This window comes from Neolamprologus brichardi, chromosome 16 (genome assembly GCF_056152115.1).
Source record: "Neolamprologus brichardi isolate AB-2024 chromosome 16, ASM5615211v1, whole genome shotgun sequence".
Taxonomy (NCBI): Eukaryota; Metazoa; Chordata; class Actinopteri; order Cichliformes; family Cichlidae; genus Neolamprologus; species Neolamprologus brichardi.
In genome coordinates, this window is record NC_142119.1 from 13,960,029 (window position 1) to 13,980,803 (window position 20,775).

Here is a 20,775-nt window from a genome sequence, read left to right on the forward strand (position 1 = left end):
AAGAGGTACTAATAGAAAAGTAGGTTACACAAGGCTGCAAAGATTCATATTCATACTCTGTGAATGTAGTAGAAGCACGAGTGACTGACCTGCTTAATAGCACTACACGTCTTAGATCCACGTTCTCTCTCTGTAGCTAGCACAACAAAATAATTCTCCTTCTTATTTTATAACACCCTCAAGTCCCTCAAGCTAAAGACCAACATCTTTTTTTCTTTTTATTCATTCTCAGTTTGTACGAGAAGATCGGCTTGGGCGGTGTCTGCTTTTTTAAACTGCTGTTGCTGCAGCATTAATGCTACACATCAATCACCTCGTGAAGGCTTTTTGGTTTTTTAAACTCAGCCTTACCCTGGTCCAACACTGGTACCGGTCCAACACTCTGTGTGCAATTCCGCCATCTTGTGGTAACTCGTGACTCCTGTGGCTCGATTAAGCAGCAAAAAACAGCCTCTGAACATGAGATACAACCAATAAAACTTCCTGTAATTCTTAAAGAGTTAATGCAGTTCATTTTTTCAAACAAAAGTTTGAAAGTCAAAGTTTGCACTTCAGCTACATGATGATTTTTTTAATTCATAATCCACTATGGTGGTAAAGTTATATAAGTACTTATATAATAAGGAAGTAAATAAACACAAGTAATCGTTTAACATATTTAAAAATATTTTTGCATTAAATGTGTTAATTTTTCATATATTCATTAGATTATGGTGTTTATGCTTTTTTCATTTTTTTCTTGTATTGTCTAATCTACATACTGTAAATTCTTCCAATTGTTTTACACCAGGTTCTATTCTCGTGTATAAATGTGCTGTCACTGTCTATCATCAGCCTGAGCAGATAAGTGACTTATTTAAAGACAACTTTCAAATATTCCAGCAACAGTAAGTGGCTAAAAGGTCAAGCAGTAATGTAATAAAACAACATGCGAAATACATAAAAACTGCATCTCCTGCAAAGCACCATTCATCTACTACTGATCAAGATAAGGTAGAATAAGAAATTATGAAGAATAACATTTTAGGAAGCAGCTCAAATTGGGATCATTTTGCCTGAGCCTGCATAGAGGCTAAATCCAAATTAAGGTCCCAGCAGGTCTGCATGAGTGCCAGGTGCATGCTGACAAGGTGTTAACAAAAGTCCATGTGTTTGCTTCAGTGGCTGCTGTGGGATGGAAACTGTGAAGTTATTGGCTTGCCGAGGGTGTCATGGGCTCTCAGCCACATCGCAGAGACACGACCTCTCAGTAGTGGGCATCTCAGAGGACATGAGGGTGACAGGAGACCGAAAGCAAATATATCTCGTCTGTCTACAGCACAAGCCAGAAGCCATTTTAGCATCGCCTTTAAATTACCCTCCCCTATACAGTACATGCCACTTTTTACAGCAAGTTGGCTTATTATGTTTTCATTTCTTATACAGGGTTTTCAAAGTGTGCATATCAAATAAGTTATTTGCAATATTAAACATAGCTTTTTGATTTTCAGGTTCTTTCTGGTGTTGTTGTTATGTTACTCAGTGTTTCCTATGACATAAACTTCCAAAGCTATGGTTCCACTGCAGAAACACACTTAATTGACACATAAATATGAAGCTTCATTAGAAATGATAACTGCACAACTTCAAGGGACATGAGGAATCATACATTGAGTAATAGAGAACCACCTGTCCCAACCATTGTATAATAATTTAGCTCTTTTTACCCAATTTTCATAGAGTTTCATGGGACGCATTAGGAACCAAATTAGCAAAGAGTTGAAAGTCAAGTCAACTTTATGTATATAGCACATTTAAAAGACATCAAGTGTCGGCCAAAGTGCTGAACAGAGGGATAATATAATCAAATAAAAAAAAATTAAAATAGGTAAGATAAAAAACATTGTAAGACATCCACATATATATAGACACACAGAGGCAGACTCTTAGCCTTTGAAAATAGGTTGGTCTTCAATTTTGATTTGAAGATTTCCAAAGAGGAAGAGAAATTTATAAAAGAGGGAAGACTGTTCCAAAGTCTCGGAGCGGCAGTAGAGAAACACCTGTCACCTGGATATTATGTCTCATTTATAACAGTGGTGTCTGCACAAAATAAGTCCTGAATGAGGTGTATGGGGACGGAGGACTGTTATCTCACAAGTTACTCATCCACCTCACATTCCCCCACCCAGTGAGCACTGTTTTGTCTAAACTGGTGCTAAACTGTGAACTGATTGCCTTATAGTCATTTGTGAATGTTAAGTGTAATCACTGTCTCAACTCCAGTGTAATTTGACAAATTTCTCTGACCACAAACATTAGTGCTGCATTATTAATTGCATGTCATTTTTGTGCCCAGGCATTTTGCATGAAACAGTGATGGTTGTTATTACCACTGTATCACAGCCTTCTAACAGCAGCTTGCCAACTTTTTAAACAGCCTATTAGGAGTACTGCTGGGAAAAAACATAGTAAGCAGTGATACCACCAGAGTAGCTGTGCTCATTTTTAAAATGAACTTTTTCATTGCTATTCTTATCCCTGTTTAATACAGCTGGATTTCTCTCCATCTATCCTGTGTTTTCTCTCCCACCTTGACCTTTTTCATTGTTGCCATACAAGGTAACTCTTGCAGCCAGAAACTGCATTCTTTTCCCAAGATTAGCATGATTCCTCTCAGCTCCTGAGACAAATCACAGCCGTCGACTTGTAAACACCAGAGCTGGAGGAAACAGGCAGCTCGGGGGTCCTTCAGCCAAAATCTTTTAGGACTAAAGCTGTTGTAAGTGCTGTACTCTCCAGAAACTACAATAAAACAGGAGTATGCACATGATCCAGATGAGTGTACCCCGTTAGCTACAACAGCTAATTCCTGCAAAATCTACAGAAAATCTCCACCAGAGTCTTCATGATCTTACCCTCAGCTGGACTGTGAAGGACTGGGATGGATTGATACCATTGAGATCTCTATTTTTATTACAATTGTGAACACATTAAATGCATCAATTTTCCAATACAGTTATTCTTGCCTTCTGTGTTGTTGATTGTGTCGTTGATGTTTTGTGTTTATGAAATCGCCACTTTCATATTTTACAGCCAATTACACGCGTCAAGAAGGGAACATATATTCAGTTCTTGATGACGTTGTTATCTGCATATCCTTTTTTTCTCTGCATTTTGTAAATACATGCACACAGTTATTATAAATGCATTTTGCAGTTTTCTGGGTCTGTCTAGATCTAGATGTCTTATTTCTAAAAGCATTAATTTATTTATTTCTTCACAGTTTTTTATTTTAATGTATTAATTTATTCACTGTTCTTATGTATTTATTTATTATTTTTTGTTTTATTCTTGTGCTATTGCTGCATTTTCAAGCATTTTAATGCAATTGTATGACCGATAAAAGTTTACTGGGTGGTTATTCGTACGTCTGTCTTATCCACCCATATAATTTATAGTTATACATAATAACAAAAGCTTTCTGAATCATAAAAATCGGTACTGAAATCATTCCCTGCTCCATTACAGAGAATGATTTCTGTGCAAATCCCTTCTCTGACACACTATAGCTATTCTCTCTTTATAGAGCTGTGTAGAGGACGCTCTACTGGAACTGAAATAGAAACGGAGCCTTCACTAATAATTAAACATAAATCCTTTCTGAAAGTTTGTTGTAATGATGCAAATGGAGAAACAGACAGACCCAGACTGCTGCTCCCCACACGATCCATAAGAGGGTGCACTTTCTCTCTCTCATGCTCTCTCTCTATCCCTCTATCCCTCTATCGCTCTCTCTCTCTCGCTGTCCTATCCAGTCAGGACATGAAGGGTCACCATAAACAAAGAGGCTTTAGAGGTGAATAACCCCAGCTAGGAGAACATGCTGGCTGGGCTCCCTTTGTGTTGCTGCGGTCACAGTGTTGTTCCAGCAAGCGTCAGCACTAACAGCAGCTGGTGTGCTTCAAGCTCTTACTGGCAAATCCTACTGAGTCATCAGCAGGCTGTTCCTCTTTGTCCACAGGTTTAGGTGAGCCCTGTGACCTCCTTGTTGGAGTCCTGTCTGCTGGGTGTCACACTGCAGCACCACCTGCACTGACATTAGGACACAGCAGGGTGGGATACAGGCACCCTTTAAAACACCTGTTGTTCTCACTCGAGCAAGATGTGACCGTGTGCTTACTTTGCCATCCTTAACATTATTACCTTCCTTATGTACTGTTTTCTTCTGTCCATGCTGTGATGCCTGTAAGCTGCTCTTTTACTAACATTTAGCCAAACTTAGCCGAGTTAACCCTTTAACATCTAAACTACATACATGGCAACATTTATTTCATTTATTTCATTTGATTCGATGAAAATAGGAAGCACGAAATAATGACTGAACACATATTTGCACCGAGACATTAAAGAGGTAATAAAGGACTATTGTTCCTGTCAAGTTGAACTCTTCGAATAGTATACACCAGGGGTGTCGGACTCCAGGCCTCGAGGGCCAGTGTCCTGCAGGTTTTAGATCTCACTCTGGGTCAACACACCTGAATAAAATGATTAGCTCATTACCAGGCCTCTGGAGAACTTCAAGACATGTTGAGGAGGTCATTTATCCATTTAAATCAGCTGTGTTGGATCATGGACACATCTAAAATCTGCAGGACACCGGCCCTCGAGGCCTGGAGTTAGACGCATGTGGTTTACACCATTAGAATGCAGCGCAAATGCTTAAAAATGTCTAATAGTTAATATAATATTAGTGATGTGCGGATCGATACTGAAATATTGATTCCTCCGATACCAGTCATTTATGCTCTAGAATCGATTCTCATATTAAAATATCGATATTTTAGTAATTTAGGGTAAATTTGTAGTTTATAGAGTGGAAAGAAACTATATCATTCGGATTGTCTACATTGGAAGGAACTACTTCCTCTTCCGCCTTTAATGGTCATGTGTGAAATACGGCTGTATAAATGTGTAGCAGCCCCTGGCGTGCACACGCACAACAATGGCTGAGCGTAAACGGAGTCATGTGTGGACGTATTTTACCTCCACAAACAGCCAAGATGCAGTTTGCGATACATGTGGCAAGAAAGTGAGGTGTTGTGGCAATACCACTAACCTTGTCAAACACCTCAGAGTAAATCATATCACAGAATATGACGAGCATATGTTGAGGCGAACTGAAGAGGAGAGGGACAGATGCTGCTAGGGCGAGACAGACATCTCTCACGGAGTCCTTTAGTGCTGCAGCCAGGCAACATGCTCAAATGGCACACAACTTCAGCTTTCAATATGATAATTCTGCATCATTAAGTGATAAGAACAAGTAATCTGACGTTCTGTAATCATTATGAAGCTATAATTTGAGATGCAATAAAAGATACAGTAAAAAAAAAAAGTTTTTGTACAGGTTCGGTATCGGATCAGTATCGCTGATACCACCCTGAATTTTACTTGGTTTTAGATCGGACAGGAAATCAGTGGTATCGCACGTCACTATGTAATATATCTCAACTCCTAGGTTACTTTTTAAAATTCCCAGCTGCAGGAAATATCCCCACATTCAGTCAACAGCATCTCCATAAATCCACGGATTCCTTAATGATGACTGATTGAGAAATAAAATAAGTCTCTGTTCCAATCAACACGTTAAAAAATGTGGGGAAAAAATGCAAATAAACACTTTCTAACACTGAGTCACGGCACTAATGTTATTGAATCTTTGTTAATACTTCTCTGCATCTCTTCATTAGCTGTTCTGTTATGTTTATGAGAATATTAGAGCAGCCGTATTGGTTACTATAAGCATTTCCTCTTCTTTTAGCTGCACTGTTCAGCGGTCGCCACATCTGCCTCTATCTCGCCCAGTGCTTAACATCCTTTTCTGTCACACCAACCCTCTCCACGTCTTCCTTCATGACATTCATGAATCCTCTCTGACATCTTCCTCTTTTCCTCCTGCCTGGCAACTCAATATTTTATATCTTTTGTCCAATATGCCCACTATCCTTCTGTACATGTTCCCATCTGTTCAGCCTGAGCTGGTCACTCCCAGAGAAAGCCTCAGCATATTCAACTCTGACAGCCTAACGACTCCAGTGCCACCATCTCCAAACTATACATTACAGAAAGTCTCATTTTCATCTTGTAGCTGTCCTTCTTTCACAAGTCATCCCGACACCCATCCCCACCCACTCCATCCTACAATATTCATAAAATTGTTCATATTCATTTGGTAATGATGTCATTAATCTGTATTGCTTGAGGAAAAGCTTAGATCAGGTCGTGGATGGAGTAAAGAGGGCATTACGAGTGAAAGAAGAATTAGAAGAATTTTAAAGTTTAATAAATCATGCTGTCTTTCATCAGGAAAGAGGAGGGTTTGAAAATCATTTTACACTTTCCAGCACTCATAAGCATGAAGGGATACACATACTGAGCACAATTTTTTTTTATTAAATGTGCAAAGAACATGAGATAGACTGAAAACATGCGATAGACTGTCTACATGTCATGGACACGGCGGAAAGACCCCACATTGGGACTCATGGCAGCCCACTCATTGAAGCGGCGGTACTCTCCTCTTCCCAGGAGATACTGGCGTCCATGATAGTTGGAAAGCTCGTAGAAGACCCAGGCGCCATCCTGCACTTGGGCAGAGTGAACCTCGCGGTGGTGCCAGCGGTCGGGCAGGTTGTTCTCATCTTCAGTGCAGTCCAACATCTGACCGCTGAAGTCAGGACGCTCATAAACACGGACCCTGAATGCACCAGAGGTCTGTAATGCAAACATCAGTTCAGTCTGAGTGGTAAAACCATTTGTGTTTTACCTCACAGATGTGACATGTCTCTGATTTTGCATATCATGAAGTTGTGATTATACTCTACTGATTTTTTTCTTAGTTTTCAAAGTAACATTGCTATTGGGTGCACATCAGGGAAACTGATGGGTGAAACAAAGTAGAGGATTGATCCCAGCTGTCTTAGGGCGAGAAGCAGGGTACACCCTGGACAGGTCGCCAGTCTGTCGCAGGGCTAACACATAGACACAGACAACCATTCGCACTCACATTCACACCTATGGACAATTTAGAGTTTCCACTTAACCTATCCCCACTAACTGCATGTCTTTGGACTGTGGGAGAAAGCCGGAGTACCGCCAAGAACATCCAAAATCCACACAGAAAGACCCCAGCCTGATGGTGGAATTTAACTCAGGACCTTCTTGCTGTGAGGCAACAGTGCTAAGTGGCATCTACAGCCATGTGGATGCAGTATGCATTTAAAAAATCTATTTGAAAAAGACACTAGTAAATATCCGACATTGATCTTGGAATATAAATCATTTATCATTTCTAAGCTCTTCCGTCTAATTTGTCATAAAACTGATTAAAACCTGAACCTAAGTGAAGACTAACTGGGGTTTTCATTGTCAATAAATGTAACATCTGGAATAGACAGTTAAACTATCACACTCATGACATGAGGTGAAAAGTTACTATAGACTAATTAATTCCACTCACGTTCCGTATGATCCGACATGACCTGATGCTGTCATTGTAGCCCATCCAGCTCTGATAATGTGCATACTCCCCCCTGGTCAGTATGTACTGGTAGCCCATGTAGTTAGGCCTCTCGTAGAGTACCCAGGACCCACTCTCCACGCGGATAGAGTTGCAGTGACTGAAATGGGCGTTCAGCTCTGGACAGTCACTGCTGCACTCATAATAGCGACCTTGGAAGTTTCTGTCTTCATAAAACACGATCTGTGAATGGATATGCATATTCACACTTCATGCTCGAGGTGCTGCTGCAGTTGAATCTTTAAATCAGATAATGTTTGTCCTCCTACCTTTCCCACACGGTCCATGTTTGGCCCTCACACCAATTTTTGAGCACCGTTTGTTTATCCCACCTTTTACATAGACATTATTGCCTACAGCCTTGGTCCAGATTTATATATGCTGTGTATGTGGGCACACTGAAATGCACTGCCAGGGGCATCATTGTTATTTTAATTGCCTCAGCATCTACATCAGCACAATGGCTGATGCTGCATTTGTTTTAGCTTTATACAGTGTTTACAGTGGCTGACCTTTTGATCTGTCAAAGCCCGTTTCCAGAAACAATTTATTGATCCAATTAAAGTGTCTGCTGCAAAGCTGCTGCAGCTGCACCTGATGCTGTAAAGTTGGCTTGTGGCCACATAGCAACATGATACTGGCTTTAACTAGGCTTGAGTGGAGTGGACAGGTGATGCTCCACCCTCCATCAGCAACCCCACCTTGGTACAAAGTCAGCTGACAGCTATCGCATGAGCTCTGCCAGACGTGGTGGATTATTCTAGAGTTATATCATCTGCTGGGTTTGTTTACAGCATAATTTGTGACTCCAAGAGTGCAGAAGTGCAGGGCTGTTTTTCTTCAATGACTCAATTCCAATTTGTAGTGGATAATTTGGAATTACTCATAAAGTCTGATTATTAGCTGTGCTAATTTTTGACTTTTTCATTAGACATTTTATATTTCTAGCCTTCCAAATGTGAGGATTTGTTTGTGCTTTTTGTTTTTGTAGTACAGTTAATATATTGACATCTTGATATCCACATTTAAATCACAACCTCTTAACTTCATTCAGGTCATTTTTAGCTGTTTAAAACGATGTCAGTGCCAAACTGTATACGATTTCATTGGAAATATAACATCTTTTGGGTTTTTACCTTTTTAGCACGTGGCTAAAACAAAAGTCAACCCTCAGCCTAAACGTGTTCCAAGCAGGTTATATAAAAATGCATCAACTTAAACCAAAGCCTGCACCTAATCTTATGCCTAGATGGGTCACCAATAATAATAAAAGCGAGGTAAAGGTTTTACCTTTTGATCATTTCTTTCACTGTTGATTGGGGGGCAGTAATCTGAATAGAGGAAGAGAAAGATTTCATGTATGTCTCTGCATTGGCTGGCAGATCTGATTGTTATTGCTACAAATAAATGAGAAAAGATTCTGTGAATCTTTGATATTCTAAAAAAAACAAACCCTAAATATCACAATATTTATATCAGTGAGGGAAGCCTGCATATTAGAAGTTGTGGCTACAGCCAGCCAAAATCGGCCATGTAGCCAAAACAAGTGAAGATTTATAGTGTTATGATGTACAGCTACATGTAGAATTAGGAGCAATACAACATTTGAGAGAATATATATTTTCATTTCTTCTAACTTGTGGTGAAAAGATTGAGATCATGCGATCTCCCCTTAATGTATTCACAAGAAGAGACAAGTGCAATGACACATTCAAATTAAAACAATATATTTGATTAACAGGTCACATTTTAAGCCTGTATGATTCTTCTGATGGAGCCTACAACTGCTTTCAGAGCTCCCCACTCTGAGCAGTGGTGGTACTCCCCTTTCTCCAGCAGGTACTGACGGCCGCTGAAGTTGGGGTGTTCAAAGAACACCCAGGTCCCCTCTAGAACCTTGCAGGACTGGACTTCTTGCCGGAGCCATTTGTCCTGGACTGACTTTATGCTTTCTGTCAGCTCCAGAGATTGGCCAATAAAGTTAAGTCGTTCATACAGCATCAGCTTGTAGGGCCCTTTGGGCTGAAAGTAAAGAAATGTGGTCAGTTTGACGTGTGACGTGTTTTTCTACTGATCACTTCTAGGCAGAGACTTACATTTCTGATGATCCTGCAGGATCTTACACAGTCATTGAATCCCATCCAGGAGCCGTAATTATTGTACTTTCCTGGACCAATGACATATTGGTAGCCGGTGAAGTTGTTGCGCTCGTACAGAACCCACCAGCCACCTTCTACTTTCACTGAATTGCATCGGCGGATGTAACCATGCAGGTTTGCTGAGTCCCCTTTGCAGTCATAGGACTTTCCTTTGAAGTCCTGATCTTCAAAAAACACAATCTAGAAAGAGCAGAATTATACAGAATTTTACTCGCATTGAATTCAATCTGAATCTGTGTTAACTAAAATATCTACAGCACTAAATTTAGAGCCCAATTAGATCGTCTATGAATGCTGTAAATTCTCACCTTCTCCATCTGTCGAGCCTAAAATACTACACTAAGTTACCAACGTAGTACTCTTTATACATGGCAGAGACAATACTACCAAATGCATGGTTAGCAGTGCCTGTAACCATTATTACAATTCAAATATTCGTCTAGAATCTGCCTATTGTTCTTACTCACTGAATTGCTTTTCCGAACACAATGATTGTTTAGCAGTGCCAAGAATCTAAACCTGCTTGGTCTAAACAGATTTGAAGCACAGCTATAAATGTGTGTGTGCAGTTTTATGTAAAGCTTTTGTTAAGCTGTTGATTATGAAAGTTTGAGTTCAAATAAAATCTATGATCCTTTTTTTAACCTTTTTTGTTTTGTATTATTATCTACATGCAATCATCATCAATCGAAACAAGTAGTGTATGTGTATCCTTGAATGATAAAACATTAACTGAACTGGTGTACAGAGGTCCCTCATTTATCATTCTAAAAATAACCCACAAGAACCGAACTTTATTTTTTACAGTTATTATAGATGTTTTAAGGCTGTAAAACCCCTCACTACACACTTTATACACATTTCTCAGAGAGGCATGAACATTTTCACTTTTCTCTCTTGTTTAAACACTCTCAAAGTTCAAACCTTGTAGAAAAATAAGTCCAGTGTTATATAATGAAACCAACGGCTCCTGCAGGTGACGATGTTTCGTTGACATTGTTGTGTTTGTTAGGGAGAAAACTTACAAACATACAGTACAGCCATTTCAAATATACAGATTTATGTATATTTGACAAGCTGAAAGCATTCTGTACTGTACAGGAGATATGGCACAAGATTGATTGACAAAAGTCTACAGCCAATCAGGACGCAGAACACAATGCGCTGTAAAAATAAATAAATAAATAAAGTAAATTTGGACACAGAAAATTCATGAAACAGCGAGGCCGCGAAAGGTGAACCACGTTATAGCGAGGGACCACTGGACTCACAAATAATAAAAATCAAAAAAAGAAAAAACATATAAAAGTAGAGTATTTTGAGTCAAGTTCCCAATCAGGGAATTTGCTAAAACCAACACTAACAAATATGAGAACATTACAGCAATGTTTTAGTAAGTTCATAACCTTACAAGATCATTATAACCTGTTAACATCCACCAATGACCAGCCAGCAGCTTAGGGTGTGTCTTTGAAATAGAAATAGCTTCAAATCAACTCTCTTAGATGGAGTTCTTCCCTTTATACTACGGGTGTACTATCCATTATTCTATTCCAAATATGTAAGAAGACAAAATGTAACCTAACCCAGAACAGGTCACTTGCAATGTGATGGTTAAGTTATGTAATGGAAGTTAAGAAATTCAATTATGATGCATTTTATCAATGTAAAAACAGTCATTTTAAGTTTAGCCCTATTCATAGTATAGGTTCTATATTGGTACAGTGATTATTGATTTTTTGATTTTACAGTTGAAAATGGCCATCTGAAAATGCATTTTTCTGTTATTTTCGTCATAAACCTAAATACTGCAGGATGCCTAAAAATGAAGCTAATGTTATACTCAGTTAATATGTTTAGTAAAGTTCAGTAACCACAGAGTGATATAGTGTGTACCAAAGAGTGTAATAAACACAGTGTATCAGTGCTTATGCAAAAAAGTGTACATACACTTTTCTAAAATGATCATATGAAAATAAACACTATATCATCGTTTTATATCTTATTTTACATATTTGTACTGAGCCATAGAGTGGAAACGTAAAAACTACAACTTTGCAAGAGGGTCTTTAACTTTGTGCAGCCATTATTTCACTCAGCAACATGCATTATTTGAAAATGTTTAACTTTTATGGGTTTGTAAAAGAACTTTCATCTTCCTGTTGTTAAATTTACTTGTTTTTTCTCATCTGATTATGCATATATATAACTTGACCTCTGGATTGACTTAAGCAACTTCAAAAAAGGTTTAAAGAAGATGAAGAAGAGACTAAAAGCAGCTGACATAACAGGTAATGTAATAAGAAGCAACAGAGGCTGAATTGTTATGAGTAAGAAGTGTATTTATTCATTTAAGTATAGCACTTGGAGTGCTGGAAAGAAGTACAGGGTATAGGAGGGAAAAACAGTGTTGGAGGGAGGAACTTCCGGATCTTCTTCAAGAGTTCTAGAACTTATTTAAAGGTTACAAGACTTCCATGGTATTAAGACTCTGTTGGTTGTCTTATCAGCAAGACAACCAACAACAACCAAGCAATGTTCTAGAATACAGAGTCCTGCAGCTTGATCCTTGTCTGTCAGATTAAGAACATTGTTGGCTTGGATAATTTTTTCACAAGCTGCAGAACCCTACTTTGGTGCTGCTGCTCTAGAGTTCTGTGACCATTCGGAAGGATCCTGCAGCAGGGGAGTTGGCACCCCAGTCTGTATAGTTGGGGTACTCTCCACGTTCCAGGAAATACTGGTGTCCATATGGTAGTCTGGTTGCTCATACAGGACCCATGTACCATCCATCACTACGCAGGAGCGCAATTCCCGAAACTTGAAGGTCTCATAAACTGATGGGCAGTCTTTGACACACTCAGCTGCCTGGCCTCCAAAATCCTGCTTGTCGTAGAATCTGATCTTCCAGGATTTTCCATAAACCTGTAGCAAGTCAAATCTCACAAAATCAAGTTGGTGTTTCGCATTAAATAATAATACTTTGAACTCAAAACTACATATGGGTTTCTTGGCTGTTTTCCCACTTTCCTTAAATAATTGATGTGCATTGGCACGGGCATAAAGCACCCAGCTGCCAAATCATGAGCCTTTTATCTCTCCTTTTTGTCTGTTGGTCTTTGACTGATTACTGCTTGGTTGGTGCACTCTGTGGTATTTTGCTGTAGCCAAGCACTCCTCTACAACTTGTTAGAATAGGCCTATTGAACCTTGGAGAAACTGGGTCACATTATGATATTGTCAGAGCTGTTACATTAAAAAGGCAAATCAGTTCTAAAGAATGAATGTTAGTGTCTACCGCCTTACGTTTTTAATTGAACGACATGACTTGATGCTATCGTTGAATCCCATCCAATGCTGGTGATCGGGGTATTCACCCGGGCTCAGGATGTACTGGGAGCCTGTGTAGTTGGGATGCTCATACAGCACCCAGCACCCACTATCCACCTTAATGGAATTGCAGCGACTAAAATATGAGGTCAGGTCAGGACTGTCAGTACTGCACTCATGACTACAGCCTTGGAAGTTCTTGTCTTCAAAGAACGCAATCTGGATAGATGAATATACAAAAATTACTCAGTATTTTACAACACTAGAATACTTTGACTTCTTATGCAAATAAGACAGACGATAGTTTGCACTCTATTCACTCAAATAGCATTTGTTCCTTACCTTCACCATTGTTACTGATATTGCTTGCCTGCCATCCAGCTGCAGCTGTGTTGTGGCTTATATTGAAAAGTAGAATGTGCAGATGAGGGAAAGCTATTGTCATCTAAATTACCTTGATTTGCATATCAGCAAAATGGTTTGGTCAAGTTTGATTTCCCTTTGTCTACATGTGATAGCGTCATATCAAAGACGTGCCAAATGTGACATGTAAAAGTACTACTACTTGATGATAAATGTGTTGTTTTTTTTCCACTGAATTCTTAGTCTCGGTCAGCACTCTTTTTGTACACCTGGAAATCATTTGGTTATTTATCCACATTTACAGTTTGTTTTTTGCAGGATGAGATAACTAATGCATTTTATCATGAGGGCAAGAAGAAGCAAGGCAGTTATTTAGTTTTGGATGACTGTTGGCTGTATTTAACACTGAAAATAGGATCTGCTTTTGTCACTAATTTATATCCATTTTTGTCTTGTTCTTGTCAGTGATTTATGTATTTTGCACGCTAATCTAAAGATGTTTTCACCTGTAAATTACCTTAGTCTTACAACAAGTGCGCTCCCACAGACTGCCAAATTAAAGTTTAAATATCTTCTATAATATGACTTGTATAAACAGTGGTACTATTGGACATAATATCCACTAAATATTCTGTTATTTACTTTGATGAGCGATCAAAAAGGTTGGTAATTACAGGTCACTGTTGGCTTAGGATGCTCCATGATGGGCATGGTTTCTGATTATAGTACATATTAAATAGAGTTAAACTTAATTTGGTTTTTATTTTAGTTACATTTAATTCAGTAGTCTGATGATTTTGTGTATGTTTAAATACATACAAAAGTTACATAAAAATGCTAAACAGTCATTAAACTAGTTAAAAATGATTAAATACACACTAAACACTCTACGTTAAAGCCATCATTACTGCCAGCGACACACTTAATTGTAAATTCTTTTGGTTTTCTGCATTTCTTATATAATGCATTGTATACATTGTACACTGAAAAACGTTTTACTCAAAGCAAATGCAGAAATTCGCTGACTTCTTTAATTTCCATTCTTGCTCTTTTTCCCAAATCTCTTTAACCTTGTGAGGTATAGACCATAATTGATCAGTCGTGATCTATTACCCAACCCTCACCCTGTGCTGTCTGTATGTCATACTAATCTGTTCATCAAAGTATTGGCATTTTCAGTTTGTTTTCCTTTTCTCCAAAACATAGACAAAGGATGACTCACAGATTCTCATGGAGACACAGCTGGGAAAAAGCCAGAGAAAAACAAAATATTAGATCTTTGGTTGGTATTCTCAAAACCAAATGCATCTGCAGTGGGGGAAATATTGATTTCCCCCACTGCAGATAGATAGATAGATTGACTTGATAGACTTGATTTTGCCACCATATAGTTGTCCCTTGCTGACCATTAGAAAGAATGCAGCTTGTAGGCACTTCATCACAGGACCTGCAAAACTAATGGGGGAGGGGTGTGTGTGTTTTGTTTTGTTTTTGTTTTTTTCTTTAAACAGACGTGTTGCATTTCATGGCATTACGATTGCAAATACAATTTTTTGCAGATGCAGTAAAGTAAACCTATGGTCTGAATTGATACATCCAAGTACAACAATTAAGCCAAACACACAGGTTAAATGTGACCAAATGAAGATTTGTGTGAAGACATGTAGAAACTGTAGCTCTGTTCTCCTCCCTCCTCTCCGGCCTTGTGTCTTCCATCCACTTCCCCTCCCTTTGTTCTGGATCGTGATGGCACAAATGAAATTAACAGCGATCGCAGAGCTGCTTATTCATCAGCTTCCAGATAATTTGAATGACAAAACCCTGTTACAGCGCGTATCAAGTATAAAAGCTGTCTGGCAGCCACAGGTTGTTGGACAGTTTCCCACAAATACAGAACATCAAACATGGGCAAGGTATGCAGAGAGCAGACCAGAAAACAAGCACTTTTCAAATTTAAGACAAACTCTGCAGATGAACAATGGAGAGAAATAAAAGAGAAGGTCAGCTCTGACATCTTTTTTAAATCAATTTTGTAAAGTTTTTTCTTTCGTTTCCACAGATCATCTTCTACGAGGACAGGAACTTCCAGGGTCGCTCCTATGAGTGCATGAGCGACTGCTCTGACATGTCCTCCTACCTGAGCCGCTGCAACTCCTGCAGGGTGGAGAACGGCTGCTTCATGGTCTACGATCGCCCCAACTACATGGGGAACCAGTATTTTCTGAGGAGGGGCGAGTACTCGGATTACATGTCTTTTGGCATGAGTGACTCTATCCGATCCTGCCGATTAATTCCTCAGGTACTCGGGGATTACAACAAGGAAAACATGTCTAGTTCATATAATATCATAGTTTATATGATATTAGAAACTATGATATTGTTGAGCTGATGAAACTGCTTTTCACACACTAAGTCTGCAAATCTGATATCAGCAACATTTCACTGTAGCCTTTAACGGCCCAACGTTTCCTCTCCTCCTTTAACTAACAGCACCGAGGCTCTTACAGGATGAGGATCTATGAGAGGGAGAACTTCCAGGGCCCGAATCACGAGCTGATGGACGACTGTGACAACATCATGGACCGCTACAGCCTGTCTGACTGCCAGTCCTGCAATGTGATAGATGGCCACTGGCTGATGTACGAACAGCCCCACTACAGAGGCAGGATGGTCTACCTGAGACCTGGAGAGTACAGGAGCATGAGAGATATCGGATATAGTGGCATGAGGCTCAGCTCTGCTAGACGTATAATGGATTCCTGTTGATGCAAAGGAAAATAATGCGCTGAATAATAAAGTCAAAGATTAAACTAATGCCATGTGATATTGAGTAGATTTGTGATGTACGTGTGTGCAGGTGGGTGTGTACGTGTTTGTGTGTGACTGTGTATTCATATCTCTGTGGGGACCAAAACTGTAAGTTTACTATACTTGTGGGAACCAACAATTGTTATGGGGACAGAATCCCAGTCCCCACAAGTTTAAAGGTTATGCATTATGTCAGTTAGATGTTCCCACAAAGTTATGAATACATGGTAGTGTGTGTGTGTGTGTGTGTGTGTGTGTGTGTGTGTGTGTGTGTGTGTGTGTGCGTGTGTGTGTGTGGGTGTGTGTGTGTGTGTGTGTGTGTGGGGGGGGGGGGGGGGGGGGGGAGAGTTGGGTGTCAACTACACTGTAATGTATGAACTCATGCTAAAAAGCCCACTACTGAGCTATAATAGCATACATAATAGAGGGATATTCAATTCCTCTCATTATAATAATCACAAAAATAGTTGCCCCAATCTTCATTAGAGAAGATCCTACAACGCATACAATAATAATACAAGAGCACATGTGCAACTTAAGACAGTATTATATCTGCTATGAAAATATCACGTTGCAGAAATATGTACAAAATGCAGTTAAATTACACATTGTCACAACAGTGTATATAAAAGGTGAACAAAACTTCCAGGTCTGAAAAGTGGAGCCAGTGTGTTTGAGTGCCTTAAACCATATTTCTTTCTCCAACAGGAGGTGCCACCTCTTGTTGCAAAAGGAATTGCAAAAATCGAAGATAAAATTACCGTTTATTTCTCTTGATCTCAGGCCGAACTAAATAGTTCATGATCTCAAGTTTCTTTATATCTAGTTTCAAGTCATGCTTCTCCTTTTGTAAAATATGGTCAATATGAGAGTCAAAATGATAAAAAAGCAGGATATGCATTTCCTTGATTGTCATGTCATGTTTCAAAAGCAATGGTGAAGACACTCTGGATTTTATATGCTACACAGGTTACAACACACAGTTTAGACTGAATGATTTGTATTTACAATCAATTTTATTAGTAATATCACACATAAAATTAAACATGCTGTTTTAATCACAATATTTCTGGCTATACTAGCTTCCTCCCGTGGTCCAAAGATATGCGTAGAGAATCTAGAAATAAATAGAAATGGAGACGATGATTGTATGAATGCATGTTTGCATGCCAGTAAACTAAGCAAAACATGACTAAGGACTTGATGGAGAAACTCTTATACACCTCTCAATAGGGATTTTGGCCAACTCCTTTTTACAGGGTTCTTGGCTACTATGTGGTAACAAATAACCTACAGTTCCCTCCACAGATTTTCTATAGGACTGAGGGCTAGATGGCAGCTAGGCCACTTCGTGACCTTAACGTGCTTCTTCTCTGGCCACTCCTTGGTTGCCCTGGGAGACCCATCCATGACCCATATTCATTGTTTTGGCTGATTGAAGGGGGTTCTCTATTTTACAGTATGTGGTCCCGTCTGTTAGCCCAACAATACAATGAAGTTGTCCTGCACAAAGCAATCACAAAGCATAATGTTTGACTGTGAGAAGGTTATACTCAGCATTTCTATTTCTCCAAGTCAAGTTGATGCCAAAAAGTTTGATTTTGGTTTTCAAGTGACCACAGCATCCTCTCCTAAGCCTGCAATGAAGCATTAAGATGTTCACTGCCAGTACATGTGCCTTCTTGAGCAGGAGACTTTTCAGATGTTGCAAGATTTCAGTCCACAGTGCTGTGTGTCACCAATGCCTTCACATCATTAACAAGATAGATTGTTTGAAAGCTTCAGTTCATGAATATCTACCAATGTACAAAACTTTCATAAGCAAATTAGTAACTTACCATAAAGATACTTTTTGCTTGTGTAACTCTGTTTGCTCTTCTGTATAGCATACTGCATGTGCTGCAGACAGTCCTATATGTATATATATACATATATATACATATATATATATATATATATATATATAGATAGATAGATAGATAGATACATACATACATACATACATACATACATACATACATACATTGCTGAGGATAATGTACATCAGAGGTCCCCAACCCTTTTTTTGCTATGGACCGGTTTATGTCTAACAATATTTTCACAGACAGGCCTTTAAGGTGTCACAGATAAATACAACAAAATAAAAGCAGTACTGGTACCAAAAAAAAGAAGATTTATTCATAACACACGGGAAAAGACCCAGGGATAAAAAAGATTTAAAAAATAATTATAAAAACTGATTAAAAACCCTGAAAACCATAAATTTCACACCCAAGCCTCAACTCTCGCAGCCCGGTACCAAACGACTCACGGACTTGGCCCGGGGTTTGGGGACCGCTGATGTACATGATGCAGTGGTAGACCGTGATCACCAGTCAGTATTGGTAACTAGTAAATGTGTTTGCAAAGATGTAAATGCTGTGATGTAAAAACTACAGTCTTTTCTTCACAAATGTAACTGTGTTTAAATCTAAAGTTGAAGCATTTGTACATTTGATCAGTTGCTCAGCTCTGATATGCATTCACATAATAGACTGAACACGAGGATGTAACAGAGTGCTTTTCAACACACAGCAATCACTGACAGTACAAAGAGTCCCAGCTGATACATCTGCTCACTGTCACCCACCTGTACCCCATATGAGAGCCACAGAGGTTGGCACTGCACCAGATGCATACAGTCTGGAATAATAACCATTTACAGAGCGATTTAACAAACATTATAGCCCTGTATGGTATCCTGCTGAGTAAGATATTCAAAACAATGCCTCTATAGATCATTTAGCCATCATGATGGGTATAAAAGTGACAGAGAGCTTGGCTGGGCCAAGTACGAGTGGAATCAGGGACAGAATTGACGACCAAAATGGGCAGAGTAAGAGAAAAATTTACAAACTGTTGCTGTAATTGAGACCAATAAACACTTGATTAAATCATACATTAAACTGTTTTATTTTCAGATCATCTTCTATGAGGACAGGAATTTTCAGGGTCGCTCCTATGAGACCAGCAGTGACTGTGCTGAGCTCACCTCCTACCTGAGCCGCTGCAACTCCTGTAGGGTGGAGAGCGGCTGCTTCATGGTGTACGAACGTTCCAACTACATGGGTCACCAGATGCTGGTGAGAAGGGGAGAGTACCCTGACAACCAGCGGCTGATGGGAATGAGCATGAGCGACTGCATCCGTTCCTGCCGCATGATTCCCATGGTATGTAAGACCTGAAAATATATAGAAATATACAGAAACTATGGGGTACCCCACATGTTTCAAAATAAAAGCATCTATCAGGCACTGAGAATATTTTTTGCTTGCATGTGCTGTGCACAAACTTGTAAGCTTGTTAATCATTGTGTGCTTTACTTATTTCTATTTTCTGCAGTTATATGTGTTAAACAAAACAACTCTAATATTGCTGATAAAGTAATGATCTGTCCTTTCACAGCACAGAGGGCCTTTCAGGATGAAGATCTATGAGAGGGATAACTTCGGTGGTCAGATGCACGAGCTGATGGACGACTGCGACAACATCATGGACCGCTACCGCATGTCTGACTGCCAGTCTGCCAACGTGATGGATGGCCACTGGCTGATGTACGAGCAGCCTCATTATAGAGGCAGGATGATGTACCTGAGACCTGGAGAGTACAGGAGCTTCAGGGAGATGGGGATGGGTCCCACGGACATGAGGATTGGATCCATCAGACGTATCATGGAATCCTGTTAGGCAAGACAGACAAAATAAATAAACTGTTAATAAACAGTTCATATCTGTTTCAGTTCATCATTTGGGTTGACTTCCCTGGCAAACTCACAAACCTGAGAGAAAAGTGCATGAATTATCAGCAACTGGCTGCTCTTACTGTTGATAGTTTATCCACGGTGTCACTTAATTCTTCTACTTATGAAATGTGTTGTGTCATATGAAGCACATGCCACTGAAAAATAAATTACTTAAATGTAAATAAAACCGACATTACAGAACAACAGTTGTCATTTATTTATGTTAATGCATGGTGCACTCCTGGTTAGCATAGGGCTGCTTTTCAGTCAGTTTTAATTTCCTGTTCTGCTCTGTGAAAACAGAAACAGAAAGTGTGTACATAAGAACATCTTTTGGTTTTATTGAAATACATTTTGTGTGGCAGAAATAAGAGCGATGCAAAGATTAGATGTATTCAGGTAACATAAATGAAGCTAGGATTAGGTTAGCACACACTACACACAGCACGCCCAGTAACTTATACTCAATCCCAGCCTATTGGTCTTGATATGTCATTATGTCTTCAGACTTTCTACTTGTTACAATTCTCATAATGTTGTGGGCCATCAATAATGAAAGTGAAGGGTAACGATAGCTCTACTTGCCCTGCGTGTCCTAAAGACGGAGATTTTACAGCTGTGGTGAGGACACTGCATACAAACTAAAAGAAAGCTTCTGGATCTTGTTTGTTCTGGATCCTGAAGGAAGGAAGATTTAGAGCCACAAGAGAACACTTTACTTTTATGTAAGCTAGCAAGGTCATGACAATGTTGGAACACAGCTGTTTGACAA

General features: G+C 39.3%; 4 protein-coding genes and 1 pseudogene across 5 annotated transcripts; 2 read left to right on the forward strand and 3 right to left on the reverse strand.

Moving 5' to 3' along the window:
- Window positions 1–6,412: 6,412 nt before the first annotated feature.
- Window positions 6,413–7,950, reverse strand: LOC102798585 (gamma-crystallin M2-like). The gene is made up of 3 exons (XM_006805786.2): window positions 7,831–7,950; window positions 7,502–7,744; window positions 6,413–6,756 (listed from the first exon to the last, which is right to left on the reverse strand). The coding sequence occupies exons 1-3, from the start codon at window positions 7,846–7,848 to the stop codon at window positions 6,484–6,486; spliced, it is 534 nt and encodes a 177-aa protein (XP_006805849.1). The 5' UTR covers window positions 7,849–7,950; the 3' UTR covers window positions 6,413–6,483.
- Window positions 7,951–9,271: 1,321 nt separating this feature from the next.
- On the reverse strand, window positions 9,272–10,040 carry LOC102798881 (gamma-crystallin S-1-like). Its single transcript, XM_006805787.2, has 3 exons — window positions 10,029–10,040; window positions 9,658–9,900; window positions 9,272–9,583 (listed from the first exon to the last, which is right to left on the reverse strand). Exons 1-3 carry the CDS (start codon window positions 10,035–10,037, stop codon window positions 9,311–9,313), a joined length of 525 nt encoding a protein of 174 aa, XP_006805850.1. The 5' UTR covers window positions 10,038–10,040; the 3' UTR covers window positions 9,272–9,310.
- A 2,001-nt stretch (window positions 10,041–12,041) lies between these two features.
- Window positions 12,042–13,412, reverse strand: LOC102799178 (gamma-crystallin M2-like; annotated as a pseudogene). The gene is made up of 3 exons (XR_015716556.1): window positions 13,393–13,412; window positions 13,027–13,269; window positions 12,042–12,645 (listed from the first exon to the last, which is right to left on the reverse strand). The product of XR_015716556.1 is annotated as a gamma-crystallin M2-like (transcript).
- Window positions 13,413–15,302: 1,890 nt separating this feature from the next.
- On the forward strand, window positions 15,303–16,227 carry LOC102799479 (gamma-crystallin M3-like). The gene is made up of 3 exons (XM_006805789.1): window positions 15,303–15,326; window positions 15,473–15,712; window positions 15,904–16,227. The coding sequence occupies exons 1-3, from the start codon at window positions 15,318–15,320 to the stop codon at window positions 16,177–16,179; spliced, it is 525 nt and encodes a 174-aa protein (XP_006805852.1). The 5' UTR covers window positions 15,303–15,317; the 3' UTR covers window positions 16,180–16,227.
- A 2,845-nt stretch (window positions 16,228–19,072) lies between these two features.
- On the forward strand, window positions 19,073–19,994 carry LOC148098199 (gamma-crystallin M3-like). The gene is made up of 3 exons (XM_006805790.2): window positions 19,073–19,096; window positions 19,182–19,430; window positions 19,666–19,994. Exons 1-3 carry the CDS (start codon window positions 19,088–19,090, stop codon window positions 19,945–19,947), a joined length of 540 nt encoding a protein of 179 aa, XP_006805853.1. The 5' UTR covers window positions 19,073–19,087; the 3' UTR covers window positions 19,948–19,994.
- Window positions 19,995–20,775: the final 781 nt, after the last annotated feature.

What these genes read in the sequence shown, in the direction of transcription:
- LOC102798585 (XM_006805786.2), bottom strand. An exon ending in CATGTCGGATCATACGGAAC is followed by an intron (nt 6,757 to 7,501) that starts GTGAGTGGAATT and finishes TTTGCATTACAG; the next exon opens with ACCTCTGGTGCATTCAGGGT.
- LOC102798881 (XM_006805787.2), bottom strand. An exon ending in CCTGCAGGATCATCAGAAAT is followed by an intron (nt 9,584 to 9,657) that starts GTAAGTCTCTGC and finishes CTTTACTTTCAG; the next exon opens with CCCAAAGGGCCCTACAAGCT.
- LOC102799479 (XM_006805789.1), top strand. An exon ending in CCTGCCGATTAATTCCTCAG is followed by an intron (nt 15,713 to 15,903) that starts GTACTCGGGGAT and finishes TTTAACTAACAG; the next exon opens with CACCGAGGCTCTTACAGGAT.
- LOC148098199 (XM_006805790.2), top strand. An exon ending in CCTGCCGCATGATTCCCATG is followed by an intron (nt 19,431 to 19,665) that starts GTATGTAAGACC and finishes GTCCTTTCACAG; the next exon opens with CACAGAGGGCCTTTCAGGAT.